Source organism: Manis pentadactyla, chromosome 1 (assembly GCF_030020395.1).
Source record: "Manis pentadactyla isolate mManPen7 chromosome 1, mManPen7.hap1, whole genome shotgun sequence".
NCBI lineage: Eukaryota > Metazoa > Chordata > Mammalia > Pholidota > Manidae > Manis > Manis pentadactyla.
This window is the reverse complement of record NC_080019.1, coordinates 197,403,575-197,430,769: the sequence shown is the minus strand read 5'-3', so window position 1 is coordinate 197,430,769 and position 27,195 is coordinate 197,403,575. Positions and strand designations below refer to the sequence as shown.

Sequence of the window (27,195 nt, the reverse complement as noted above, 5' to 3'; positions counted from 1 at the left end):
GTTTGCTCTCATACTTCCAGAACAGTAACCCTAACCCAGGTCTATGCCTGAGTCTCAACATCTGTGTTTCACAATACGTTTAAAACCGCATGGGGGCCCAGGAGCAGTTTGCCCGTGTCGTTTGGTCAGTGTTTTTCCGACTGTGTTCCTCGGAACTCCAGGATCATTTCCATGGCCATTCCAGACAGGTTCTGTAAGTGTAGGCTATGAGTCTTAACATTTTTCTTTAATTTTGTTATCATTAATCTACAATTACATGAAGAAAATTATGTTTACTAGGCTCTCCCCTTCACCAAGTACCCCCCACACACACCCCGTTACAGTCACTATCCATCAGCGTAGAATCACTACTTTTCTTCCCTGTGTTGCACAGCCCTCCCCATGCCCCCCACATGCTAATTATACATGCTAATCTAATACCCCCTTCCCCCCCCTTATCCCTCCCTTCCCACGAGTCTTAACATTTTTAACAATTGAAAAGCTGTCCAAATAAATTCCCTTAGCCTCAAGGAGGGAAACACTCCTAGCAGCTTCTTCCCAGAGGACAGTATGGAAGGAAGAGAAAGACTGTAACTGTAGAGTGGAGACACCTGACAGACACATCTCAGCCGGGTGGCCCAAGGTCAGCATCACAGCGAAGAGCAGGCTAGCCACATGCACCTGGGCAGGATGGGACGAGAAGGGCACCTCAGTCTTCCAACCTGAGCCTTGAGTCCAGTCATGAGAAAACATACAAATCCAAAAAGCTAACCTTTCAAAGAATATTGCTTCTCTCTCACTTACCAACTTTACATTTCGCTGTATGATCCCAGAAGACGGCTGATTAGCCAGAGATGGGTTAGATTCCTCAAGGGAGGAATAACCTAAGACAGGCACAGTCGCAGGGGGGCCATCAGGTGAGAAATTGGGGATCAACAGAGGTGAGGCTTAGAACCTCACCCCCCGTTTTGAGAGAAATCTTCTGCATCCGTGGATGTTTTGTTGCCCTTGTCTAGCTTGGATTAATACTTAGTCTATAGGCACAGACCTGATCATCTACACTTGCCCTCTTACAGCACTAAATTATGCTTTCTATCTTTATCTTGCATCTACCTACCACTTCCGCATTTTATTAAAAAAAAAATAAGGGAGAAATGTGGGATTCACATATAAATCAAGTATAAAAATCAAATGAATAATCATATTATTCTGATTGTTTATTCTGACTTGATTGTTTATAGTTCATGGTGCGTGATCAAAACCGAAAGTTTCTGTGATATGACTGCCCTTGCACTGTTCATGTAAGAACTTATTCACTATGTAAGAACTTGTTCACCATGTAAGAACTTGTTCGTTATGCTTCAGAAGATTGGAGACTGTTGAGAGCTAGGCTTGAGGTTGATTAATGATTGTGCATTGAGTCCCCTATACAGAATATTGTTGTTAACAACCATTTGATCAATAAATATGAGAGATGCCTTCTCAAAAAAAAAAAAGAAAACATACAAATCCCAATAGTAAAGGGACACCCTACAGAATGTATGGCAAGCACTCAATGCTGTCAAGGGGACCAAAAGCAAAAGGAGCCAAAGAAACTGTGTTGGCTGAATATCACATAGTGCCCGGATGGTTCCTGGGACAAAAGGGGCGACAAGATTGCAAAAAAATCAAAGGAAGTGTGGACTTGAGCTCAAGACAGCGTATCAGTATAGGTTCATTGTAACATATCACAGTAACATGAGATGTTAGTAATGTGGAAACTCCAGCTTCTCAATTTTTCTGCAAATCTAAAATTGTTTTAAAACACGAAGTTATTTTGTTCAACCACCTAACAAACTCATACCCCCTGGTATGTGTTATGTACACCACTGGGATCACCTCCCAGCTGCCTTGAGTGGCTCGGCTAAGTTAACCAACTTTTGTGTTCTGTTCACATAAGAACTTATTCTTACGTGACCTCCTGTTTGAGTGGTAGAGCCATGATACCTATAAAACCATAAATACTGAAGGATATAGGCCATTTGAGGGACTTTTAGCCCAATTTTGGCCATGGGATGCAAGTTTCTGGGTCAGTTGCGTTGAGGAGGGGGTGTGTGCTGGCCCCTGCCCCTGCCCCAGCCCAGGTCGGCTATCACCAGTTCCAATCTCAAACCTGTTACGCCCACTTCATTAGTCAGGCTGACTTTTTGTAAACTTGGAATGTAAGCCCACCAGGTGAAGGGTTACTTTGATCTGTTTTGTGCCCTCAGTGGGCAGCACCGTTTATAGAAGGCTCCCCTTGCTGGGTGCACCCCTCCCCACCCACAGCCCTGCAGATACACGCTCCAGCTGGCGGGTGGGTAGGCGTGGCTGAGGGTTCTGGCCTCAGGTGCCTCAACCTCTCAGCCTCCAGGACCACCCCACCCTCTTTGGGCTGGAGTCTCTGCCAGGCAGTGCCAACACAAGTCACATCCCTGCCTGGAGGGGTGGTGTCCCAAGTGGCCCCAGGGCCTGCGAGGTCCAGCTGGCTGTCTATGGGGGTGGGCCCACTGTGAGCCCCCACCAGGGAAGCCCCTAGGCAGGTCGTTGGCCAGCTCCCTGATTCTTCCCCTTCTGCCACCCAGAATTTCTTCAGATCTTCCATCCCCACTCTCCTGGTGTCTGGGCTTTGCTCCATCTGGCCTGAGGATATCTAGGAGGGGCCAAGGGTTTGCTGGCCTCCTGGAGGCAGAAATGGATGGGAGCAGCAGGTCCTGTGGTGCATGGGGTGGGGTAGATGCCCCGCACCTCCCCCACCCTACACCCTCTGGCCTCAGTCCTGGGGGTAGGTGGTGCATGGTGGCACACTGGGGCTGTCCTCTCTGCCGCACCTCTCTCTGCCACTCTGGCCCCAGCTGCTGCCCGCTTTTGCCTTCCCCAGGAGCCCTGCCTGGCCACGCCTGTGGATCAGCAGTGTTTACAGGTAAACCCTGCATGGAGACCAGGCAGTACTGGAAAGCCCTCTCAGTGGAAACCTGGCAACCCGGGGCCTCCCTGTGTCTGTGTCACCTAGCAATTGCCATGGCAATGGTGTAGTGGCCCCAGAGCCCACAGGCCAGGGGATGTGGCCACCCTCCCGCACACAGCACAGGCACTGTTCACTGCACCCGGTGGGGCTGCTTCTCTGAGCTGAGCAATTCTTTCTTGCAGGTGCCCACAGCTGGGCAGGGAGGCAGACCCGCAGGGTCCCCTCTCCTCTCCTGTGTTCCAGGGATGCTGGACTCCTCGGTGGCAGATCAAATGACTCGACTGACCCTGAAACTCTTGGAGAAGGTGAGGCGGGGGGCTTGTTCAGACACGCGGCTTTAAAAGGGAGGAAGTTGTTGCACCCATGAGCGTGCTGCTCCCAAAGCAAACCCTTTCCAACCATTCTCATCTCGTGGTCGTATTGTGGTTTCTTGCCTTTCTTCTTTGTTTTATCCAGAACCAAGTAGGTTCTTCTGGCATTTTCTGCCAATAGGTGGCAGGCACTCACCCACAGGCAGAACTCAACTAGGCCCACGAAGCCCCCCTGCAGAACCTCCTGGCTTCATGTTTAAGGAAGGCAGAGAGGCTGCTGGGCACAAGCCCCAGTCTGGCGCACCTGTGCTTGGCTCTTGTCCCCACCCCAAGGCACCGCTGTGTGGTCAGGTCCCCTGCCGCTTTGTTCTCTTCTGCTGCCATGCCCCCGTTCCTCTCTCTATCCAGGTGGCCCTTGGAGGGGCTGGCAGAAGTCACCCCCGCACAGCCTGGACTGGCTCTTCAGCCCAGGGCTCACTGGGGCAGTCAGGGTGGCCTGGGTCAAGCTCTTCAGAATGCCGCCTGAAGGGGGCTGGATGTGTCAGAGCGTTAGAATTACATTTCAAGGTGGAGCAAGGTGCGGAGAGGGTGACCCGCACGTCCTGAGAGCATGAAGGTCCTAGCCGCCTGTGCTGCACCTCAGCCGCACAGCACTTCCTGCCCCATCACCTCCATTGGGGTGCTGGTCCCCTCAGAGCCCTTTGAGTCATTGGGGAGCCCAGGGTGGCCCAGGCCAGGCCCCACCCTCATCAAGCCTGGGACTGGAGCCATTCCCTGTCTCTGTCTCTTTTCCTCACAGAAACTTGAGCAAGAAAGAGAGAATGTGGAAAGGGATTCAGAGGACCCCCGCCTCACTCTGGGTAAGGGCACCAGCCACTTGGAGCAGGCCCTTCCCTCCTGTTTCTGGCAAGGCTGTCTTAATGCTTTTCCTTTACATTCGGGGAAAGGCTTCTGTTTTCTTCTTTAAAATGTATGCGTGCGTACACACACACACACACACACACACACACACCAGCTAAGCACACCCTCAAGTCTTATCAAACCCCAGGAGGGGGTACATTCATCATTCCCATTTTGCTGATGAGAAAGCAGAGGCCTAGAGAGGTATGATAATCTGCCCCAGGCTGCCCAGTTCAGAAGTGGATGCAAGGGATCAGACCCACATGGCCCTGAGCTTGTTCAGGGGGGTGGGGGGCTTGTCTGTCCACGTTTTGTCTCATATCCTCTGGCCCCCAGACCACATACCCCATGCACCCGCCAACCCTTGCCTGTGGTCAGATGCTCAGGCCACAGGAACCAGTGGCGGGTACAGCCTTCCTGGTGATGGTGTCTGGGATCAGGGACATCTGGTGAGGTGCTGGGAAGGCCTACAGGCACATTGCCAGTTCTTCAAAGCTCAGGGTAGCCCTTGGGCTATGGGGGCTCTGGGCAGCTCCCGAGGGCAGCAAGCAGAGCCCAGGGCCCAAATCCAGATAGAAAATCCCAAGCCAGGTCACCTAACCAAGGGGCAGGAGCAGATCCATGGAATGCCAATGGGCCAGGGAACTGGGGCTCCTGGGCCCCTACAGGGGACAAGCTGCTTCAGGCACCCAGCTAGGGGGACGGGTCTGTCATGCCCAGAGGAAAAGATGCCAGAGCCCCAGCCGGGCCCAACAGACCCTTTCAGAGCCTTCTCTTGAGCGGACCCTTCGGGGAGGTGTGGACTCCAGGATGCCGTGGACAGCATTGCCTGATGCTTGATGACCACCGGGTGGCTCCAGACAGCCGAAGCCCAGGCTCAGAGTCCCGTGAGGGCCTCCTTCCTCTCCCCAGAGTCCAGTGGAGCCTGGGGGGCTTTCTATCTCAGCACTGCAGGGGCACCCTGGTGCCGTCCACATGACATGACTTCCAGCTCTTTCCGGGAATGAGCCTGAGCTTCCTGGAGGCCCCAGGTCGGGGGTGGCCCCTGCCCACCCTTCCCCAAGGCTCTGGCCCCTCCTCTGGGACAGGTCACCCCAGGTCCTGGTTGGGGGTTCTGGAGGTTCCTCGGTGCGCTTCCTCCAGGACACAAGGCCAGGCCAGATGCGGCCCTGAGGAGCGCCCTGAGGAGGAAGGACGCTCTGCAGAGACTCCGGGTAAGTGCTGGCTGTCGCCTGGACCTGGGCCAGCTCTCTGGGGCTGAAGCCACTGGCCCAGACCGGTGGCTCGGGAGGCCTTCCATGCCCAGCCCTGGCTCTCTGATGCTGGTGACTTGGGGCAGATAATAGAATTGTGAGCAGGGGGGACTTCACACCTAGAACATGGACTTCAGGGATCAAGTAGAACATGCACACACACGTCCTGTAGCCAGGGCTCAAACAGCTGTTATTAGCTAGAAAACTTGCTGTGGCTGCATATTGTCCAAGGCAGAAATGCAGGTTAAAGAGTCCATTCCCACAGAAAGAGGAATTCTAAGATGCCCCAGGGCTTCATCCAAACTAAATCTACCAGTAGCACACTGACCATGCAAACAGGTCACTGGAGTCCAGTGGGCAGTTGTGGCAGATACCGCTCTGCAGTGGGAAGAGCACACGCTCTCCTGGCTGGTGACAAAGGGCACCCTGAGCCAGTTCCCATCATCTGCTAAATTGAGAAGGAGTGTTATTCTCATGTGTGTCCCATGAGGGCCCCGGCTCCAATCCCAAGAGGCTGTGCCCCCCAGGGAAGGGCACCCGGGATGGTCAGCCCGAGCCCTGTGCACAGTGGGCCACACACATGTGCACCGCCTGCCAGGCCTGTCACCCAGCCTCCCCCAGCCACACCAGCCGGCTCTGCACTGGCCTTGTAGGAACACCACCTCCTGGATGGAGTCTCCCCGGCCCACACCTGGAGGGGGCTGCACAGAGGAGCCCTCGGGCCCACGCTGACCCCGGGCACCTCCCCCATCCCTCCACCTCCACCAGCCCCTGAGTCACCCCAGGTCATCCGACACTGGGTAAGTCTTCATCATGGCGGACCAGTGTGGGGGGAGCAGAGCCTCGGGCCCCACCATGCCTGTCACTGTGGTCCACAAGCAGCATTACGGTGTGCTCTGAACGGTGCCAGTTGGCTAGGAGCCGAGCCAGCAGGCGACCGCCTTGTCCCAGGTCCTGTTTGGTGGCTTCTGTGGCCCCTCTTAGCCACGCTCTGAGACCTGGCTTCGGGGAGGGGGTGTCTTACCTTCTCGTCACAGAGAAGAGGCTGGGATTCCAACTTGGCCTTCCTGCCTCCAGCCGCAGGGCCTGACCTCTGCACTAGGAGCACAATTAATGGGCTCAGAGGTTTGCCAACTCTTTTTCAATACTTACTCATGATGAGGAGAGGCTTAAGACCTACTACAAGGGCAGAATGTAAAAAGGTAAAAGAATTTTCCAGCTCTGAGCCTCATACCTTATCCAGCATTCTGAGTTGCAAGCAATGGAAAGCAACTCTGACTTTCTTAAGCACGGGGGACGTATCAGAGGGCAGCTGGGGGCAGAGGCAGCACAGAAGTCTGGGACCTGGCACATCACAGCGCAGGAAAAGTCGGTGTGACTGGGAGGAAGAGAAGCCCGAAGAGGTGGGCAGGGCCATGTAGAGAAGGCTCTGCACTGGCAGGCCAGGGCTTGATGGTGCCAGCAGGCAGGATCTGTGGCCTGGAGGGCATCTGTCCTTGGGGGGAGGACCTGGCAGCAGGAGTCGGGGGAGAAGTGGGCTCTGTGCTAGTGGAGCCCTGGGCCATCTGTGTCCAGGTCCCAGGGATCCCCACTGTGCCTTCTGGTCTTCCAAACCTGGAACCTCCTTCCAGGATTGGTGGAGGGGTGGGGCATAAGTGCCAGGGGTCCCCCAGATCCAAACACATCCACACTTACTGCAGTTCCCCAGGGCCCAGACATTCGTGTGTGTCTCAGCCCCAGCCCCAGCGATCCCGGAAAAACAAGAGTTTTTCCTCACTTTCTCGTGTCACCCCGAGAGTCCCCTGGGATCTGGACCCAGAGGTCCTCTCAGCCGGGACAGGCACAGGGCTCCGAGGGCCTCTATGCAGGGGCTGGCCCGCCACAGCCAGGGTCCAAAGCTGACCTGCCATCTGTTTTTGTACAACTTGCAAGCCAAGAATGGTTTTACACTTCTAAGTGTCTGGGGGAAAAAAATCAAAAGAATAATGAACCCGTAACACATAAAATGGTGTGAAATACCAGCCTCCTGTCATGTTCGTAATTGAAGTTTCATAGGACCAGTCTCATCATTTAACTCAGGAGAGAAGCCAGAGGTCATGGCCAGGAAGCCAGAACCTGTTTCCATGACAGATTCCTTGGCTGCCTCTGTGAGGGCAGAATCACTGAAACCAGGCGTTACTCAGCCTGCTGCAGACAGGAAGCCCGGGAAACATCAGAATTGCCAAGTGGCGGACAGCTCAGGCAGCCGAGACGCAGGGCTGCAGATGGGCGGTGTAGGCGGCATGAATGTGTTTCTCACGGCTTTTGGAGGCTGGAAGCCGAAGATCAAGGTGCCAGCCCACCCAGTACTGGACAGGGCTCTCGCCCTGCCTTGCAGACAGCTGCCTTCTGCGTGGCAGAGAGAGAGCTCTCTGGTGTCTCTATCTTTTTTTGTAAGGATGCCAGCTCTATTAGATCAGTTGCCCCTAAGACTTCATTTAACCTTTGTCACCTCCTCACAGGCCCTGTCTCCAAATATAATCACACTGGAGAGGAGAGCTTCAACATATGGATTTGGGGGTGGGCACAAACATTCAGTCCATGACATGCCACGTCCTGACAGACAAATTTGAACATCTGTCTATTCAGCCGTCTATTTAGATAATTTAAAGATCCTCTTGGAATGGTGGATGACTGGAGATGTGCGGGTGGGTGGATGGGGGGCCTGGAGGGCGACGGGAGGGCAGATGCCACAGGACACTGTCCCCAGGGGCCGTTCAGGTGACTCACCGTCACCCTATCCCCAGGCGCCCCGTCCTCCTGCCGCCAGCAGCCAGCAGCTGCCTCCGCAGCCACTCGTGGCACAGGTTGCCCCTCCCCAGGCCTTCCCCACTCAAAGGTCCGGAAGTATCAAGGAAGGTGAGTGTTCGTATTAATATTGTTATGGGCTTATAACATTCTCTACAGAAAGAAAATATATTTTTGTAAGCAGGATAGTCATTCAGGGCCAGCTTTTGGCCACTCAACTGAAACTATGTATTTACAAACATGAAAATAATCATAACTTTAAGAAATCCTTATTTGATGGCTATCTCCAAGGTAAAAGAAAGACTAGACTAGGAATTGAAAGAACTCATCAAAGTATTAGCTATGTGAAAACCTTAGTTAAATTGCTTTTTAAGTAACTTTTAAATACTTGATTTTTAAAGCAGCTTGTTGAGATGACATGGAATAGAATGCATATAAGATGTGGTAAGTTTTGACATAAATACTACCCATGAAGCCATCACTAAGTCAAAATTGCAAACACACCCCTCACCCCAAAGTTTTCCTCCTCCTTTTGACCCCTACCTTCTGTCCCCCACAAACAGCTGCAGATCAGCTTCTGCTGCTATACATTACTTTGTATTTTCTCAGTTTTTATACAGCCACAGTCACAGAGTGCATACTCCCTTTTGTATGGCTTCTTTCAGCAAAATTGGTGTAAGACTCACCACTCTAGCTGGGCACACCAGCCGTGGGTCCTTGTGGCTGCTGGCAACAGTCCACTGTGTGGGTGTGCCATGTGTCCACCCTCTCACTGTTGAGGGACATTCTGGTTGTTTCCAGTGTCTGGCCAGTGGGTTTCAGCCCCAGGCAAGTCCACTATGGATTCAATGTGACCAAAGAAATGGCAGTAGAATGTTCTTGGGGTGAAAGGGTTATAACCAACTTTATTTCCACAGTGGCAGGTCAGTCACTAAAATCCCATTCACTCAGAGCAAGTCTGCACACAGCAAGCCGGTCTCTGCCTCTGGGCCCCTCTGTCTGCACAGCCGTCTTCTGGGCCTCTGTCCTCAACACTGCCCACTCCAGCCTCTGCTCTGCTCTCCTCAACCTTGCAGCCCTGCCACCATGTTACACCCAGAGCACTGGGAGGAGCTCTTTTTATAGCGTCAATAGCAACATATTGCCCACACGTGTGTAGTGAGCTAGCCGACCAGGGCCAGGTGAGAATCCTGGCCACAGGAGACTTCACTTTATCCACACCAGTTTTTAGTTATCACCAAAAAAGCTGCCATGGACATTCTCCTCTGAGTCTTCCTGTAGACACGTTTCCATTTGTCTTGGGTAGATATATAGGAGTGGAAGGGCTGAATCAGGTGGCAGATGTGTGTTTAACTTTCAAAGAAACTGCCCAACTGTCCCCAGGTGGCAGCGCCATTCTGCACTTCCAGCCCCAAGGCATGAGGTCTCCAGTTACTCCGCCTCCTCACCAGCACTCAGCACGAACAGCCTTTTGAACCTCAGCCATTTTAACAGGAGGGGTGGTAGTTTACTTGTGTAGTTTGTATCTTCCTGACAAAGTTAGGAGTCTTGGGGCCAGATTGTGTGTAGAGTCTGATCAGTGTCTCACTTCTGTCCCGGGGACTAATACCAGCTCATCTAATCACACCTTATAATGTGCGCCCAGCCTGGCCCCGGGTGCAGACCCACAGAGGCGCTCTGCCAGCCTCCCACCACCCCCCCTCAGCTTTTCCGGATTAACCTGGTCCAGGTGGTCTGTCAGGTTCCAAGGCAACCTGAGCAACCATGTATATGCTTTTGCGTGTCTGCACGTGTGCATTCGTGCGCTGGCATGTGTGCACGCTTGTGGGTACAAATGCTTGTATGCCTTCAAAATGAAAAAGTGGCGTTTAAAATCCATGGGAAAAAGTGAAACACTCACTTTGCAGCTAGCCATTTACACAGAGTAAAGTCAAGTTCCTTACCCTCTCCTCCCCACCCAAACAAATTCCTGCTGGATCGAACACTTGAATACAAACACACAAAATTTGTCAAGATGACTACAAGCCCTCTGGAGAACTGCTGGCTCCTCCCCCATGGCTGGAAGGAACTCGCGACACCACAGCCCCCACTGCCTCCCCGCCTCCCCCAGGCTGCGCTCTGCTTCAGGCCTACATTTCAGGCGATGTCACAGAAACAGACACTAGTGTGATCCATATAGAAAATGTCGTCTGAGTTCACCTCACATCTTTACCACCCTTATCGTACATGAACTGTCCTTCTGGGATCATTTTCTATCATCTTGAAATATATCCTCTACAAGTCCCCTCAGAATGGGCTATTGAAGCCCCTTGGTGTTTACTTTCTTGCCCATTTTTTTCTTCTTGTTCTTAAATCCTGGTCTTGCTGGATATTCAAATCTACTTTGATAGTTATCTTCTCCCAACAATGCCTAAGGCTCCTGTGATTACATTGCACCCACCCAGATAATCCAGGATAATCTCTCCACCTCAAGATTATCTTTTAAAATTAACTAATTTTTAAAGTGGTGGGAAAATTTACCATCTTAACCATGTGTTCGTGGTGTTAACCATGTGCACCTTACTGTGACATATCTTGATGTGCCTTCTGCCATGCACGGGACACATTCACGGTTCTGGGGAACAGGATGCAGGCGCTGCTGGGGGCCATGACCTGCTCACCACCCCTCGGTCGTATGGTCCCATAAAGTGTGGGCTGTTCTTTTGGGGCTGCGTGCCCAGGGCCTTCTGCCAGGGCTGCCGTGACAGTGCTGCTCCGAGCAGGCCTCGTCCCCTAGGGGTGGTCACGCGCATTGCCTCCGGGTCAATGCCTAGGAAGGAGGTGGCAGGGTCAGGAAATACTCGTCTTCCAACATGGCAGGACCCCGTTACATCCCACAGGAGTGAGTGAGACTTTCTGGTGCTTGCAGCAAGTCACCAGCACTTGGTGTTTGTGATTTCTCATCTTGCCTTTCTGGTGCGCTGGTCATGGTGACTCATTCCGGCTTTGGCTTGCGTTCTGTCTTTCACGTGTTTATTAGCCATTTGGATACCCTTTCTTATGGAGAGCCATTCAGCTGTGTGGCCCACTTTCCTTACAGGTTGTCTGCCTCTCTTACTGATTTCTAGGGATTCTTCACATATTCTAAAATGGGCCCTGCTTTGTTCTCTGTACAGCAAATACCAAGCCCTGTGTGGCCTGGCCCCTCCCTCTCTGCACAGAGGTTCAGGCTCTCAGGCTCTCCCCTTTAGGTCAGAGCCACTGTCCTGTTTAAGAAGTCCTTATGAGAAAGGTCCTTTCTATTGGCTTCTGAATCGTGGCCTTTCGCCTGTAGATTCACGACCCATCTGGAATAGATTTGTGAGTCATGCTGTGTTTTTGTAGGGGTATGGGGCATGCTTTGCCCTGTACCATCCATCGGGACTGCCTCCCTGCGCCGGATCGCCCTTCACCCCAGCCCAGAGCAAACCGCAGGCCCGCTTCTGCCCCCTCCTCTCAGTGATCCCTTCATGCTTGATGCTGCCCAGCAGGAATCCCTGGGCCTGGCCAGGGAGCTTCCCTCTCAGTGGGTGCTGCTGTGTGGCAGACCGCCCCTGCCAGGCCCGTGTGGCTCTCTGCCCAGACTGGGCGGCCGCTCACACCCCATGTTATCTGGCGGGGACAGGAGTCCCCGCAGCTGTGCTGAACACATCTGGCTCTAACACCCCCCCACCCCGCCCCTCTGCTCCAGGCCCTCTGGCCAAATGTGTGTCAGTCAAGGTGTTCCAGAGAAACACAGCCGACAGGGTGTGTACATGCGAAGGTGTAGGAAAGGAATTAGCCCAAGTGATTATGGAGGCTCACCTAGGCCAAAATCTGCAGGGTGGGCTGGCAGGCTGGAGACCCAGCAAAGAACTGCACTCGGAGCAGGAAGGCCGTCTGCCAGCATGCCCAGCTCATGGCTGTGTTTGTGGGGTACCCCCAGCCCTGGTCCCCAGGCTCCTGCATGCTTGACTGGGAGCCCCGGTGCCCTAACTGCTGTGGAAGTAGCATGTTTACTCTCACACTGACAAAACACACATGTTGGTGAATATTCTCATTTCCTGGGGTTACCAGGGTCCTAAAACAACAGAACTGGACTCTCATTCTGGGGACCAGAAGCCCCAGATCAAGTGGTTGGGGCCGCTCTCCACCCAGAGGCTCCAGGGAGGGTCCCTCCTGCCTCCTCCAGCTCTGGGTGCTTCCCTTTGTCACTCCGTCCCCACGTGGCCTCTCCTCTGGGTCAGTCTCAGACCTCCCGCGGCCTTACTCACAGACACTCTTGTCCTGGGATTCGGGGCCCGCTTGGACAATCCAGGATGACCTTCTCAAAATTCTTAGTTTCTGCAAACACCCTTTTCCTAAGGCCACATTCAGAGGTCCTGGGGATGAGAACACACCTTTGATGGCCACCAGCAGCCCAGGGGCACTTGAGGAATCAGCAAGGGTCAGGGCAGCGGCAGGAAGGGGGAACAGCCGCCTGGGCCCTGGGGCTGGTTGGGACACCTGGGCTGGGAGGCTCTCTGCTGCTCCCAATGTGCCATACCGGCTTCTGCAAACACGACACCCGCCAGTCCACCAGCCCTCTGTGGACGTGGAATGCAACTGCCTCTCCTTGCAGACGTGGTAGAGCTGATGCTCTTGCAGAATGCTCAGCTGCACCAGGTCATCATGCACAGCTTGATGCTCAGAGCCCTGCCCCCCTCCAAGCTCGCGCCTTCCCCGGGACCACAGGCTGCCCCCCTGCACCCCACTCTACAGGTAGGCTCCTCTGGGACAGACACCAAAGCCATAAGGCCATGGAGAGAGACCATCCAAATCAAAACCAGAAGCCCTGGGTGGCTTTTTTTCTGGAAATGTGCGCACCTGTGTAACTGAAAAGCACATTTCTGGCTCCAGGTTTGTGATCTGGCCACGAACCTGCAAAAGTTCCCCAGCACCCCCAGAGGAGGAGCGGTGTTGTGCAGTTCAGGGTCCAAGAAGCTCCTCCTTGAGCCAGATGAGCTCTGCAGGAGCCTGGCCCTCCTATCCCCTCCGTGCCCCCTGCCATCACTGCCCCCCATTGCTGCCCATCACCCTAAGTCGGGAACCAGGTGGAGGGAAAGGGGCGGCCAGAAGTGGTCTGTGGTCCCTGCTGAAGCAGGCTGGTGTGTGCTGTGTTGAGGACCCACAGTGGGCTAACCCCGCCGTCCTCCGAGCTGAGAGGCAGAAGCCGCCCTCTGTGCACCACCACCACCACTACGCACCCCCAGCTCCCCTGCAGGCCGTTCCTGCCCCTGGCCCCTCAGGGGCTTACTCCATGTGGCCCTCCGTGGTCTCAGCCACCACCCTCCCGCCTGCCACCGGCTTCCTGCCTGCAGTGCGCCACGTGCCCGGCCCCTCTGGGTAAGTCAGGTCCAGCTTCCTGGGCCTGGGGGGCAAGAGGATCCCAGGCCCTGGGCTGCCCCTTCTCCTGCTTGCTGAGAAGCCAGTGGGTGTCCGTCATTGTTGGGTCCCTAGGCTGTGGCAGGGAATCTGGAAAGGAGCCTGGGAAGGCCCTGCCATCTCCCAGCAGGATGTCTGTGGGGCCATGGCAGCCCCGGCTCCGGACGACTGTGGGCTGAGTGGGGCCCCACCCCAGCCTCCCCGGGGAAGCTCTCCGTGGCTTGGCTCATCTGTCCACCCAGGGCACATGTCCTGGGGATGTGGAGCGAGCAGGGCTGTGAGAGCCCTCGCCCTCGCCCTGGCAGGGTGATCGCCTGCGGTGGGCGGCTGCGAGCAGGCAGAGGCGGTGACTACACCCAGGGACACCCTGCCCTTCCTTAGGGTGGCGCCTGGAGGTGTGCTGCCCCGAGAGGCCCTGGGTCTGTGAGCCTCTGACCGGGCCCAGGTAAGCAGCAGGGCCCTTGTCTCCCCCGGGACAAGGCTGGGAGAAGCCTGGCAGTCCTGGCCCCTGGGTGCAGGACACGGAAGGTCACAGGAAAATAGAGGGGTGTCATCAGAAAAGACAGCTCTGGCGCCGTAAGAGGACAGAGCAATAGATCCAGCCACATAAAACTTTTCAGGAGAGGAAAGGAACAGTTTATTAATTTGCCGGCAAAAGAGGGAGCGGTGGGCTAGAGCCTTAAAGAGCCCCTGCCCCCCGGAAGCATAGCAGTCAGGGTTTTAAAGGGGAATTGTGGGGCAGGCCGGGCGTTCACGAGCATCAGCCCTCCTCAGAGCCCCGGGTCAGGGCGTCTTGGGTCCTGCAGAATCACTGCACTGCCTCTGACCTGAAACAGATAATAGGGAGAACAGAAAGAAACTGCCCTTTGTCAATCGTTACAAGGTTTCGGGGGCTGAGTTCATTTTCCAGTTAATCTTCCTGTTGAATTCTAAACCCAGGGATTTAATTCAGTTTTCCTCTGCTATATCGCCCCTGCAGGGGACCCAGAACTGGGTCAGGACCCCACATCCCCTTAGGGAGAGCGAGCCCCTGCTCCTGCACCTGCCTCAGGGGACCCAGGGCCCACTGAGGACCCTGCACTCCTGCAGGGACAGCCTGTTCCAGCCCCACCCTCAGTACCAGCTCCCCAACCACTCGGTCCACCTGCTCCCCTACCAGAACAGTCCTTCCCTCCCGTTATGTTTCTGTTTGCCTTTGGTAGAATTTTGTTTGTTTTATATAGTTAATGGTTTTATCTGTGATAAGTTTTAAAGAAATTGTGCTTTTACCACTTTAAATTGAATGCCTCCCGGGCACTATGTACAGCACAGTGTGTGCAACATCACCACCCGGTCAGAGTTGTTCTTCCCCAAAAGCAACCCCTGTCCCAGGGCCCTCACTACCCACTGCCCCTCCCAGCCCACACAGCCCCCAGTCCGCTTTCTCTCTCTGCTCCTTCCTCTGTTCTGATGTTTCCCGTCAATGGAATCAAAGGACAGGTGCTTTTTGTCTCTGCCCACATATTTTACGAGGGCTCTGGTTAATTTCTGTCTTTACTTGAAATAGCACTTTTCTATTTGGAAAGAAGTATCCCAGGTGAGTTAAAGATTAGGTGCCTAAGTGAAGCCCTCTTAGCAAATACATGCACGGTGTGGGGTAGAGACCCTGGTGTACTTGTGACACCAGAGCCAGAAGCCAGAAGGGAAACGGCCGCCGTTCTGTGGCCGAAACAAAACCAGAAAAATGTACAAAGCTGGAAAAACAAACCACAGACCGTAGACCTCAGCAGCCATTTGTCGACCCAAGGCCAGCGCCCGGCATGACATCCCCGTGGTCCACAGGGTCTCAAAAGTCAACGTTGCAAAAAGGGACAAAGCAACGCAGGTGATCCCAGGCAGACGGCAGCGCGGGGGGGGGGGGGGGGGGGGCGGGGCGCGGGGGTGCTCACGGCGGAGACGCCCTGGAGGGCCTCTAGTCTGGGGACGCCCAGCCCTGGGGCCCCGCCAGCAGGCAGGGGCCCCGGGATCCCCAGCGCACAGTCCTGGTCCCGGCGGTGGGGGAGGCTGGTCCCAGCACTCAGAGGGCCCCAGTGCCCAAGGCTGGCTGCCCCGGGCAGACGGGGTGGCTCTGCCCGCAGAGCTCAGAGGGGGCTGAAGGCTGGGAGGGCACAGAGGCCAGGGAGGCCGGGACCTGTGCCCCGGGAGGCTGCATACGGAACGGGCGCTGGAAGTGGTCCGGAGTCAGGGACGGGGGTCCTCTACCCCGCTCACCCTCCTGCCGCCGGGCAGCCCAGGACGGCTCTGAGCCAGTTTCCCCATCTGTGAAATGGGCGAATAACTGGGCCCTCCTGCTGGGCTGTCGTGAGGTGACCTGTCAGGGGCCTGGGGGACACGGAGCCACGGGCCAGCCGGTGACAGCAGCGCTGCGGGGCCGGTGGGCCGTCCCTGCCCAGGAGCCCCCGCTGTGCTCCGCTCCCCAGCACACCCAGCAGGAGCGCCATTCCAGGAGGACGGAGGGTCCGGAGGGGAGGCAGGGCGAGGCTCAGCGCCGCAAGGCCAGGGGGACGCGCTCCCCGCCGTCCGGGGCCTGTGCTCTGACACCCTCCGGCCCCACCCCAAGTACGGGGCCCCTTGGGCGCCTCCAGGGTCGGGGCTCCGCGCCGTCAGCCAGTCACTCAGCAAACACTTCTCCGGGCGAGGTGCTCAGAGTTCCGTCCTGGAGCCCGACCCGCCGCCCTGCCCACTGAGAGACAGGAAAGGGGCTGGTCCACGGGGCGGAGGGCGGAGGGCGGAGGGTCCTCGGGAATAGCCCCTGGTTGTCGGGCCGGGACTGCGAGAACGGCGGAGGGCGCGCACTCGGCACTTGGCCTCAGAAACAAGCTCGAAGCCATGACGAGGAAGGGCGCCCCGTGACTCATAGGCCGTGGGTCCTAATCGCAGGCCTACGCCGACGCCCAGAACCAACACAGGGTGAGCCGGGTGCTGACGGGCTGTCGGGACCCACTTTCTGATGGGCGGGAGCATCTCGGCAAACCTACCCCAGGGCCGCGGGGCTTCCGCAGGGCCTCCGGAATCCCCGCTACGGAAACCCTCCTCCTTGGAAGCTGCGTCCTCTCGTCCTCCTCCTCGTCATACGGTCCTCCTGCACTGCCCGGGGACCCACGCCAGGCTGCCGCGTTCCGCCCCGGCCCTCTGGCAGGGTCTCGGGCTCCCTCCGCCAGCCCCGGGCCCCTTTCTCTGCAGCGGTGTGCGTCTTCCTCGGCTGCGATGAGCACGGGCAGCTCTTCCGTCTCTGTCCTCCCGGGCTGACGCTCGCGTCCACAAGACCGGACGATCCGTGCAAAGTCACAGGCGGTGTGGAGCCGCCGCAGACCTTGGGTCCCCAAAGCAGGCGGGGAGCTGGGGGTGACTGGGGCAAGCGGTGTGCTTGCAGGCGGTCCCAGGCCCCCGAGGAAGACACGGGAGAGCGCGTCTGGAGGAGGAAGGTCAGTGTAGGGCCCTGAGGAGTGGGCGCCGGGGTGGGCACGGGGCTCAGCCTCTCCGGGAACCCACATCCCACCCGGCTGGGCTGAGTCCCCACCAGCGGAAGGTCATCCCCCGAGCACCGCGCTCCCGCGCCGAGGCTGACACCTGTTTGCAGAAGACGAAGCAACCCCGGGTGGGGGAGAGCCCTCAGGCAGGGGGGGCCCTGGGGGCTCCACGGGACGCGCCCACCCGGCCGCAGGGGGACTCGGGTGCGCTGAGGGCACAGCAGCGCGCTATCAGCGGCCTCTGTAGCTGGGGTCTCCAAGCAGACCCACCCTCAACCCAGAGACCGGCGGGTCTGCAGGGCGGTTCTCCCCCAGTCAAGGAGCGTGGCCCAGACCACCTGCCAAGCCCACGTTCCCGATCCTTCCCACTCAGCTGAAGCCATAAGAAAGTCAGAGCGTTCTAATTGGTGTCGGGTGCCCAGAGACGTTTGTTTTCTGGCCCGGATCGTAACAAAGACATCAGCGCCTTGCTTCAGAAAGCAGGGGGCCGGGGGTCCCGGGAGCTTCCTGCAGCGAGCTCAGTGCTCTGCGCCACTGCCGACCGGCCCGCCCGTCTCAAAACGTCCCCCGCCAGACGCACCCTCCGGGTCCTCGGGTGGCCGACGCGGTGACCTCCCACGGCTGCGCAGCAGGGGCGGTGGGCCTCACCAAACGCAGGAGGTCAGGTCCTCTTCCAGAGGGCAGGGCTGCCCTGCACAGGCTCAGGACGCAGCCAGCTCAAGACCTGGCAGAGACCCCATGGGCCCCGAGGGGCACTGGGCCCCTGTGAGAACACTGAGATTGGAGGTGCTGTGCCCAGGGCGGCCCCTGTCCCACAGGCTCCCAGGAGGATGGCTCTGCAGGGCCGGCAAGCCTGCAGGCATGGCTTCCCTGACAGGGGTCCAAACGGGAGGCATTCCCAAGCGAGGCAGGCCCAGCCCCTAGGGCTTCTGGGGAGAGCAGCCACCCCTGGAATAGCTGAGGCGGGAGGAGGGCTCTGCAGCCGCCTGAGGTCAGGCAGAGGGGCAGAGCAGCACACAGGCGGGACGTCCCAGCCGGGGCCAGAGCCAGACGGAGCAGCCGGGACGAGGGTGCGCACACCCCGGGCTCCGGGGGGCTGTGTGCACTGCAGCCTCTGCCCCACAGGAAAGAGCAGGGGGCCCCAACTCTCCACTCTCCCCCCAGCTCTGCAGGGGGCCTCAGTGTGAGCACCTGCGGGCTTCAGGCTCAAGACAGGCGCTCATTTCAATGCCCTGCATTCGGCTCGGGGAAGGAGCACAGAGCCCTGCGAGCCCAGCCCTGTGGGAGCAGAGAGCCCAGGTGGGGGCCCCGGGGCTCCTCTGGGACCCACGGCATCAGCTGCAACATGGCCCGGGCAGGGACCAGGCAGGGGCAGCTGGCCCTGTGGGCTGGGTGGTCAGCCCTTTCTTCCCCAGGAGGGGACGGCTGTGCTGGGGGGTCCCAGGGCAGAGAGGTGGCAGGACATGTCCAGACTCAGGCAAGCGGGGCTGGGGGTCCACTGGTGGGGCCCTCAGGGGTAATCAGGACCCGAGGCTCAATCAGCACTGACACAGAGGGGATGGAGGGCTTGGGGCCGGGGCCCTGGGAGGAGGGACGGTGTCTTGCCAATGGGTTTCAGCCCCGGGCAAGTCAACTATGGAGTCAATGTGACCAAAGAAATGGCAGTAGAACATTCTTGGGGTGAAAGGGGTTATTACCCGGCTTGTTCTCCCATCGGTAGGTCGAACACTAGCGTCTCTGCCTCCACCCAGAGCACTGGGCCAAGCTCTCTATATAGCGCAATAACAGCTTATTGCCTAAAGGTGTGGAAGCGGCAGCCTAGCAACAGGCCAGTTACATCATCAGGTGGTTTAAGTTCAGTGAGGATCCTGCCCATAGGAACCCCAACTTCCCCACAGACAGGTATGCCAGGGCACCTCCCGCTCACCCTCAATGGCCCTGGGCATTCCAGCCACTCCCTGGAAAATGCAGAAGGGCAGGACGTGCTTCAGAAGGTCCCTCCATGTCCTTCCCATGCCTTTTGGTCATGTGTGGACATGACATCTTTAATGGGACTCATCCACACGAGACACTTTAATAGAAGAAAACTTAAGGAAATGGTCTGAAGTGACAGTGATCCACTTGCCACAGAGGGGCAGTGACTTGCTCAGGATGCCCAGGTGAGGCTGGTCCCAGGGGCCGCAGCCCCTCAGCACCACCTCTGACCTGGGACCGCGGGCTTGGGCTCCCCGCGTATGTCCCGGCCCCAGACCATGAGCTGCACAGGGAGGGGCACAGGGCCGCCTGGGGGCCTGTCGAAGGGCTCCTGCCCCACCCCCTGGGGTGTGACCCCAGGTGCGGCCACAGGCTGACTCGAAGGCTGCGCTTCCTCAAGGAGGCCCTCAGGACTGCACAGCACGCCGTGTCCACCAGCAAGGAAGGGGACTTCGGGGTTCCACCTATCCAGACAGGAGGGGCTCTCAGGGCACGAGGGGGACGCTCTGCTTCCCTCTGACCTGACAGCCTCTGATGTCTGCCCAGGAAGGACCCGCAGGAATCATCAGCCCCCACCCTTGTCACCAGCCTTCCTGGGGACCTGGGTAGGACCCCGAGTGTGACTGTGGGGCACATCCTGCGGTGGGCAGATTGGGGGACCTCAGAATGCACATGGCTGCCTCTGGCCCACCCTTCAGACCCACATGGGGCAGCCATAGTCCACTGGGCCCCCAGGACACCTGCAGCCCCACCTGGGATGCTGGCACCCTCCCCTGGGAGGTGAGCGCATAGAGGAGGGGCAGGGCTGGCTTCCTGAGGACAGGCTGGGCTGAGCCAGGACAGAGGGGACCCACCGCCAGCCCGGAGGAGGCCGAGTGCCCACAGGCAGGAGTGGCGTGGGAGCCAGAGGCCTGCTCGCCCTGCCTGCTCAGCGCCTTCTGTGCACAGCCCCGCCAGGCAGCTGCCTCTCCATCCCACCACCAGGGCCTCCTGCCCTCCCACTTCCTGCAGCTGGGAAGGCAGGACGGACCTTCCCAAGACACCTCCAGGGAGAAGGTAACAGGGCCGTGTCCTGCCTGCCCTCTGCACTCCCCATGCTGCACCTGCCTGGCCCTGGGCCTGCGCCACCGGGATGACCAGCCAGCAGGGGGCCTGGTCTTTGCTGCTCAGCTGCTGAGGATTTGTGGAGCACATCCTGAGGGGAGGAGGCACGGGGACAGCTGACCGTCGTGTGTGTGGAGGGGCAAGAGGGCGAACCCCTTTTACTGCAGACCCAGAGTCAAAACTGCCTGGACGAGGGCTGTTGTGGGGTCCCCGGGCCCAGGGTCTCCTGTGAGGCCACCTCCCCATTCCCCTGAGTAGCTCTGTCTGACCGGTTTGGTTTCCTGGGACATAGAGATCAGGTGCCGGGCACGTTTGAAGATCTCAGCTTCGCTCACCCGGCCTCTGATACCTGAGGAAAGGGGCTCCTGAGATGCAGGCCTCCTGTCCCAGGGAGGCTTGAGCGCCCACCAGGCCCTGCCTCCCACGAGGTCCCGCAGCTGGGGGGCAGCGCCCGGCCCTCGGGAGCTTCCGTCTGCCCCGGTGCTGCGCGGAGCCAGCCCTTCCCACATGGAAACTTCTGCCCGAGTCCTTCCGAGGGCACATTCGCAGCAGGATATCAGGCAGCAGAAAGAGGCACCATGATCACAACCCCAGCGCAGTCGGCCCGCAGTCCCACCTCCCCCGACTCGCAGACCGGCTTCGGCGGGTCCGCGTTGGGTCCAAACTGGCAAATGTGTGCTTGCTTTTGACGGTAACCCCATCACCCGCCCGAGTCCAGGCTCTGCAAGGTGAGGTGGAGCAGACACATGGAAGGTGTGGGACTCCCACGTGCACAGCACCACCATCATGCAGGTGCACAGCGGGAACAGCAGCCACGAGAAGCAGCCCACGTCCCTGGACACACCTGTCCCAGGCCCGCCCTCTCCTCAGGGGAGCCACTCTCCTAACTGCTGAGTTCTCGTCCCCCTCTTTGAACTTTATTTAAAAAGAACCACCCCAAATGTCTTCTTTCAAGTCAGATTCCTTCATTATGCTTGTAGACTCATGTACATTATTCGAGCACGTATAACAATGACGTATATCCATATGTATACACACAATGTCATCTGCTCTTTATCCACCCCATGGCTGATGCAGAGTCGCTTCCAGTTTGGTGACAGGCGCAGCAGCCCTGCTCTGAACACCCCGTGCAAACATGGGTGCTGCGTGCCAGGTGCGTCCCTTGCGGAGGGCGTGTCGGCTCACAGAGGGTGTGTGTGTCTGTCCTCAGCGAGTCCTTCCACGGCGTTCGCATAGCCGGCCCGCCCGGCCATGCAGAGGGCTCTCGCCACCCCGCCTGCACATACACTGGTCCAGCTAGGGGCTCTGACTTGCCCCACTGCGGTGCGTCCTGGGATGCTGGGCGGTACTGACTTCGTCTTCCTTCGGAACAGTGATGTGGGGCACCTATTCAGGTGCTTAGTCCCACTTGGGCATCTTTTTGGGAAGTGCCTCGTCCAGTCTTTGCCCATCCTTTTCTCATGGACTGACTTTCTTACCTTCATGGGCGCTAGTTACCTATCCTAGATGAGGGTCCCTCTCAGATTAGTAGACAGCAAGTGCTTCTTGGGCACACTCCTGACACACCATCCAGCCACTGAGCTCCACGGTATTTTTCCAAGGGTTGAAAATTGATGTCCACCCAGAAACCTGCACAAGAAAGGTTAAGGTAGCTTTGCCCCAGTGCAAAGACCCTAAATGTCCTCCATAGGTGAGGGTAGAAAACCCCGGTCCATTCAGATTATGGATGACTAGTCAGCGAGGATCAGGGGCTGACAGTCCTCCACCCAAATCTGGAGGGTCGGAGACCGAGGGACTCCATCTATAGACATTCCCCAAGTGACAAAATGAGAGACGGAGGGCAGCAGGGGAGTCGGGCTGGTGCACTAGAGGCAGGATCAGAGGGGGCCGGGTGGCCGGGGAAGCACTGTGACGAGGGGTCGCGTGAGCACAGACCTGAGGAGGTGGGCAGGCAGCGGTGCACACACGGACGGGAGGCCCCTGTGCACACGGGAGGCCCCTGTGGGGTCAGCTGAGGCCCGGAGGCAGGAGCAGCCTCGGGGTTTGGAGGAAACAGTCACCCAGGCCGGCTGCCATGTGCTGTGGGAGGCAGTGTGCGCCTTCCTTCATGATAGGAACACCCAGGGTTGCCCCTCAGTGCATATGCTTTTCTATGAAGAGCCCCAAACTCTAAGTGTGGGGCCCCAAGCTTGGGGGTCAGTCTTCCAGCGGGAGTGAGGACAGCCAGGAGGTGGGGGTCATGGAGGTCACAGGGACACGGTGGCACGGGGAGCCCCAAGGGACCCAGCAGGAGCCCACCCGGGACCAGCTTCATGATCTGTCCGGCTGCTGAGGGACTGGGCCCCGGCAGCTCCGGGGGAGGCAGGGCCGGTGGGTGGCTGCTCCTACAGGCCAGGCCATCAGAGGTGGACGGTGGTCACCAATGGCCGGGAAGGGACAGCTGGCAGCCTTTGTGGACAGTTTGGAGATGGGGCTGCGAAAAATGGCAGATGACCCCCAGGGGTCTGGGCTTGGCGTCTCTGCTCCTGAGTTGGAGAGGCCTGAGGGAGGGGCAGGTGCGGGCAGGTGCAGGGAGCAGGGACCTGCCCCAGGTGTGTATGCGGAGGGGACAGGAGCCACCGCGGCTCCTGTTCTGTCTTCAGCCTGGGGGTGGGTGGGATCAACAGCCCCCAGGACTGTGCTGGGGCCCCGTGCCCGGGGCAGGTGGCGACACAGCAGGGGGCACCGAGGAGGCACCCGAGAAACAGGAGCCATAAGGGAGGGACGGGGCTACTCGGTGGGGCACCTTGGGGCCACACCCACCTGCAGGAATGGTCTAATCGGGGACCTCGAGGGGCTGGCCTGCCTCCCACAGCCCCTGCACAGTTTCTGTAGGCCCTGGTGATTCGTGGGTATGTCCCCCACACACGGGGACAGTGCTTCCATACACAGGCAAGTGTGCTGAGCCTCCCGAGACCCCGAGTCTTCCGAGCAGGCACTGAGGCTGCTTCCCCTGTGCTGGCCCGGGAGAGAGGGTCTGGTCGGGGCCTCCACAGCCCCATCCCCAGGACCTGGAGGAGGGATTCTGGGTGCACTTGCTGTCCCGTTGCCCCCCTTTTCCCACTCCTTCCCCTGAAGTCACCTGACCCCAGGTCCTGGGGCCTCCCACTCAGCTCCTGCTCAGGGGTCTGGGATGTGGGACCCGGGGCTCTGCGTGGCCTGGCTGCCCCCTTGCTGCCCCCTCACCTATGTCTGAGCACACAGGGGAGGCCAGTCTGCAGGCATCACTTCTACCCCAAGGGGGCAAACGGCTCCCACCCTGCTGCTCCTCTGGGTGGTGGAGGGACCCCTGCATCCTGTATGGAGGGTTCATGGCTGCTCCTGGCTCAGTGGGACAGCAGGATGGGATCACAGACCAGCCTGCGAACCCCAGGGTGGGTGCGGGGTAGATTTGTGCCGCCCTCCTGGGTGACACACAGCCTCTTCAGAAGGAGTGTGGTGGTGTCCACTTGGGGAGCCCAGCAGAGAACCCCTGAATGAATGGACCCTCATATCTACCCCCAGGAGGACAGGGAGGGGGAAAGGGGGAGGGTCCCAGTCCCACCCCACTCTGCCAGGACACAAGGGCAGACCCGATGTCCCTGGTCACCCCCACCTCCTGTCACTTCACCTACTTACTTTTTGGTGGCAAACACAGTCCTGCAGTGACTTTCTGGGGCCAGAACTGCTCATTCAGGATGTCAGTGTTGAAAGTCCCCTCCCAGACAATGGGGACTGGCCAAGGGGTCAGGACGAGGACATCTGTCCCACTGCACCATGAGAGAGCCACGGGGCAGCACATGAGCTGGCAGGTGGGGGAAACACACGTGGGCCCTGTGCTCAGCACCCCAGCCCCGACCCCACTCAGCCTGTCCTCTCAGGGCCCCTGGGCTGACTGTCCTTCTAGGACTTGCCTTTGGCAGGAAACCAACGGGATGCAAACGTGTGCACATCACTTCCAGCCTTTACCAAACCCTGGAAGCTGCTGGGCCCCAGAATGGGAGCCAGGGTTTGCCCCAAGGGGTGGATGACTCCCTGGGAAGGACAGAGTGCCCCTCACACCTCTACAAAAAGGGACAGGAAACAAGAAAGCCCCACTGGGGAAGGACAGAGAGTACGCTGTGGCTCTGAACTCAGAACTCAGATTTTAAAACTTGCCCTTTGGCCTTTAGAAGAGTGCCCAAAGCTTTGCTAAATTTCAGTCAATTTACTCAGGGGGCTGTCAGACCCCTGGGCTGGCACAAACCATCCCGAGAAAACAACACACCATGCGGGGAGTCTGCAGGAATTCTCTGTGGAGGTGGATGACCCCAGTCAGCGAGGCTGGTGCAGCTGGGGAAACATCGCTGAGCTTCTGGCACCTCCCAGGACAAGCCATCCCACAGGCTGCTCTGTGGCTGCCAGGCAGCTCCCTGGCCCCCAGTCCCAGGCCTGGGGGCGCAGAGCCTCTGAGTCTCAGTCTCACCCTGTGTCCAGCGGGAGTGGGACCAATAGACCTCAGGGCCAGTAGCCTTCTTCCTCGTGACTTAGGAGGAAAGCAGGGGTCCTGTTTAAATTCACAGTGGTCTGTGGGGGCTGGAGTGGCCACCGTCCGGAGTGTTCCTGCAGGGGAGCAGCTGGGCCAAGGCAGGGGCTTCCCTGGCTGGGTGACAGGGCCGGGCCTCCAGGCTCCCTGTCTGCAAGTGCACAGAGGACCCGCCTGACCTGGGAAGTGTGTGCTTAGCGGCCCGGCCTGGCCCGACTGGAGTGTTGTGAGCCCCCAAGAAAATCAGCAGCAGGTCAGCCACCATCTTGGTGATGACTGCGATCTACTCTTTCTGGGAAGGCACTGGAGAGCACAGTGTCAGCCTTCAAAAGGGAAGGAGATCATGCCGCACGCTACACCGTGGGGGAGCCTGCAGGACAGCGTGCTCAGGGAAGACAGCCAGTCACGAGCGGGCAAAGCCTCCAGCCTTCCACTCATCGGGGCCTGGGGAAGGCGAGCTGGTAGACAGGCAGGTGAGCCATGGGCGCTGGGTGCTGGGGCAGCTGGCGGGGGAGGGCGGGGAGTGTCCAGTGGGGACAGCTTCAGTTTGGGAAGATGAGAGCGTCCTGGTGATGGTGGGGATGGCTGCACAGCCATGCAAATGTGCTAAATGCTCCTGGGCTGTACACTTGTACAGGGGAAGATGGCAAATTTTAGGCCACATATATTTGCCACAATAAACAATTTTTTTTAAAAGCAGGTCACAGGCTTGTTCTGGCCTGCCCCTGACTTCCCCGGATCAGCTCTTAAACACACCCTGGGCCCAGGAGCCCCTGCCCTCAGCCCCAGCAAGCCAGGTCAGTTGGTGACCCTCTTTCAGAGCCAGAGGCCAGGCAGTTGGTAACAGAAGTGCCAGCCACCCCTGGATGTTTCTGTGGCTGGAGGAGGGCAAGGTCAGACCCAGGACTAGGGATGGGGACAGTGGCACGGTCTGAGGGGCAGGTGAAGCCTGTCCCACGTCCATGTGTCTCTCCCCACTTATATGTGCTCAGCTGTGGCAGCTCTGACAGGTAGGCACCAGGCGAAGACATTGTACCTGGACAGATTCACTGCTGGCAGGCCAACCAGTTCTCTACCAGGCTCGCTGTGTGAGAACACAGAGGGGGCTTGACCAGGAGAGCTCAGGGCACATGATTAGAGGTCATGGCTGGGCATGCTGTGGAAGGGGCAGCAGCGGCCAGACTGCAGAGACGGACCCTGACACACACCAGAACAGCTGTCCTTGTGGGCAAGGAGCCTGGTGCTGGCCTGCATCCGACAGACATGCAAGACTCACAAAGGGACAGACTGCACAGGGATGGCGTCCTCAGCCAGCCTGCAGATGAAATCAAACGGGCATCAGGACTTCAGGCTGTGTGGGGCACACGGCACTGAATCCAGGATACCCGCGGCAGAGCAAGGGTGGGGAACGAGGACTCCCAGAGCAGGAGGAAAGCCACCCTGGCAGACATGGGTTTGTAGAAGCCCCAGGACACGGGCAGTGAGGGCCGCTCAAGGGTGCACAGAAGTGGCCAGAGGACTCTAACAGCCAAGATGGAGCTCCATGGCCACCTGCTGCCTGGACAGTGGGCAGTGGTGCCTGCTTCTCCCTCTGATGCAGCTGGAGCAAAGGATGGGCTTTGCTCAGGACACTTGCTCACATTCTCCAGTGTTTTCACTGATACAGAGAAACACCTGAATCAGGAAGAAACAAGAAAACCCAGTAGGGAAGTGAGCATTAAGACACAAGCAGTCAGCAGGGAGGATGCTAACGAAGAGGGTCACTGGTGACCAGCAAAATGCAGAGCAGTCGAAGGGTGCACACGAGGGGTCGGGTGTGCCCAGACTGGAGTCTGGCCCTGGGGTCACTGCTGCAGGCTGTGGGGAGATGAGAGACCCAGCCTCTGAAAGCATCAGGCATCACCTGTGGACCCCCCACTCCTGGCCTTAAGTGCTGCTGAGATCCACGTCTGGATGAATCATGCCTGTGCCCCAGTGTGACGAGAGGTTTACAGGGATCGTGCCGGTGGCAGATGGGGGAGCCTTCAAAATACCTGCCAAGAGACCAGGTCTCAGGACCCGTTCAGTCTCCTGAAAGGGACCATGGAACCCAGGGCTCTGCACGGTCATCTTGGCTGTGTCAGCCTCTGGGCGCAGAGCAGGTGTCACTGGGCAAAGCAGGCTGTGCACGGCCCACAGCTCAGGAGCCCAGAGGCTCCCTGGGGAATGCAGATCTGCGGGAAATGAATGTTCCTGTTTCTAAATTCGATTCATAGGGGAAACCAAATTCTCAGAACCATAGTTTCCTGGGTTTTAGGGCCAGAAAAGGTCCCTAAGAAGCTGTTTTTCATGACCTCTTGAGAGGGCTTCACCTGGGGGGCAATGGAAGCCTGGCTGGCTGGGCCTTCAGATGCTCCCCTTGTGCGCCCTGCTCCAGGACAACTCCAGA

The 27,195-nt window shown here is 58.1% G+C and overlaps 2 protein-coding genes across 5 annotated transcripts; both read left to right on the top strand.

The window, feature by feature from the left end:
- Positions 1 to 2,942: 2,942 nt before the first annotated feature.
- C1H21orf58 (chromosome 1 C21orf58 homolog) lies at positions 2,943 to 15,522 on the top strand. Of its 4 annotated transcripts, none has more exons than XM_036919365.2 (9): positions 2,943 to 3,270; positions 4,076 to 4,136; positions 5,320 to 5,390; positions 6,083 to 6,229; positions 8,216 to 8,327; positions 12,835 to 12,974; positions 13,378 to 13,598; positions 14,019 to 14,082; positions 14,617 to 15,522. In XM_036919365.2, exons 1-8 carry the CDS (start codon positions 3,211 to 3,213, stop codon positions 14,062 to 14,064), a joined length of 858 nt encoding a protein of 285 aa, XP_036775260.1. In that variant the 5' UTR covers positions 2,943 to 3,210; the 3' UTR covers positions 14,065 to 14,082; positions 14,617 to 15,522. The 4 variants fall into 4 exon arrangements, with proteins under 4 accessions (XP_036775260.1, XP_036775261.1, XP_036775264.1 ...); XM_036919366.2 differs by lacking the exon at positions 14,617 to 15,522 and having other exon boundaries at positions 2,943 to 3,107; positions 3,209 to 3,270; positions 14,019 to 14,243; XM_036919369.2 differs by lacking the exons at positions 5,320 to 5,390; positions 14,617 to 15,522 and having other exon boundaries at positions 2,943 to 3,107; positions 3,209 to 3,270; positions 14,019 to 14,243.
- On the top strand, positions 15,100 to 21,944 carry LOC130679578 (collagen alpha-1(I) chain-like). The gene is made up of 5 exons (XM_057488755.1): positions 15,100 to 15,116; positions 15,628 to 16,235; positions 16,371 to 16,586; positions 16,860 to 17,101; positions 20,943 to 21,944. Exons 1-5 carry the CDS (start codon positions 15,100 to 15,102, stop codon positions 21,147 to 21,149), a joined length of 1,290 nt encoding a protein of 429 aa, XP_057344738.1. The 3' UTR covers positions 21,150 to 21,944.
- Positions 21,945 to 27,195: the final 5,251 nt, after the last annotated feature.

What these genes read in the sequence shown, in the direction of transcription:
- C1H21orf58 (XM_036919365.2), top strand. Translation starts at nt 3,211, where the DNA reads ATGCTGGACTCCTCGGTGGCAGATCAAATGACTCGACTGACCCTGAAA. An exon ending in CCCAGGTCATCCGACACTGG is followed by an intron (nt 6,230 to 8,215) that starts GTAAGTCTTCAT and finishes CCCTATCCCCAG; the next exon opens with GCGCCCCGTCCTCCTGCCGC. An exon ending in GTCCGGAAGTATCAAGGAAG is followed by an intron (nt 8,328 to 12,834) that starts GTGAGTGTTCGT and finishes CTCTCCTTGCAG; the next exon opens with ACGTGGTAGAGCTGATGCTC.
- LOC130679578 (XM_057488755.1), top strand. An exon ending in ACCCTCCGGCCCCACCCCAA is followed by an intron (nt 16,236 to 16,370) that starts GTACGGGGCCCC and finishes ACTGAGAGACAG; the next exon opens with GAAAGGGGCTGGTCCACGGG. An exon ending in ACGCCCAGAACCAACACAGG is followed by an intron (nt 16,587 to 16,859) that starts GTGAGCCGGGTG and finishes CTTTCTCTGCAG; the next exon opens with CGGTGTGCGTCTTCCTCGGC.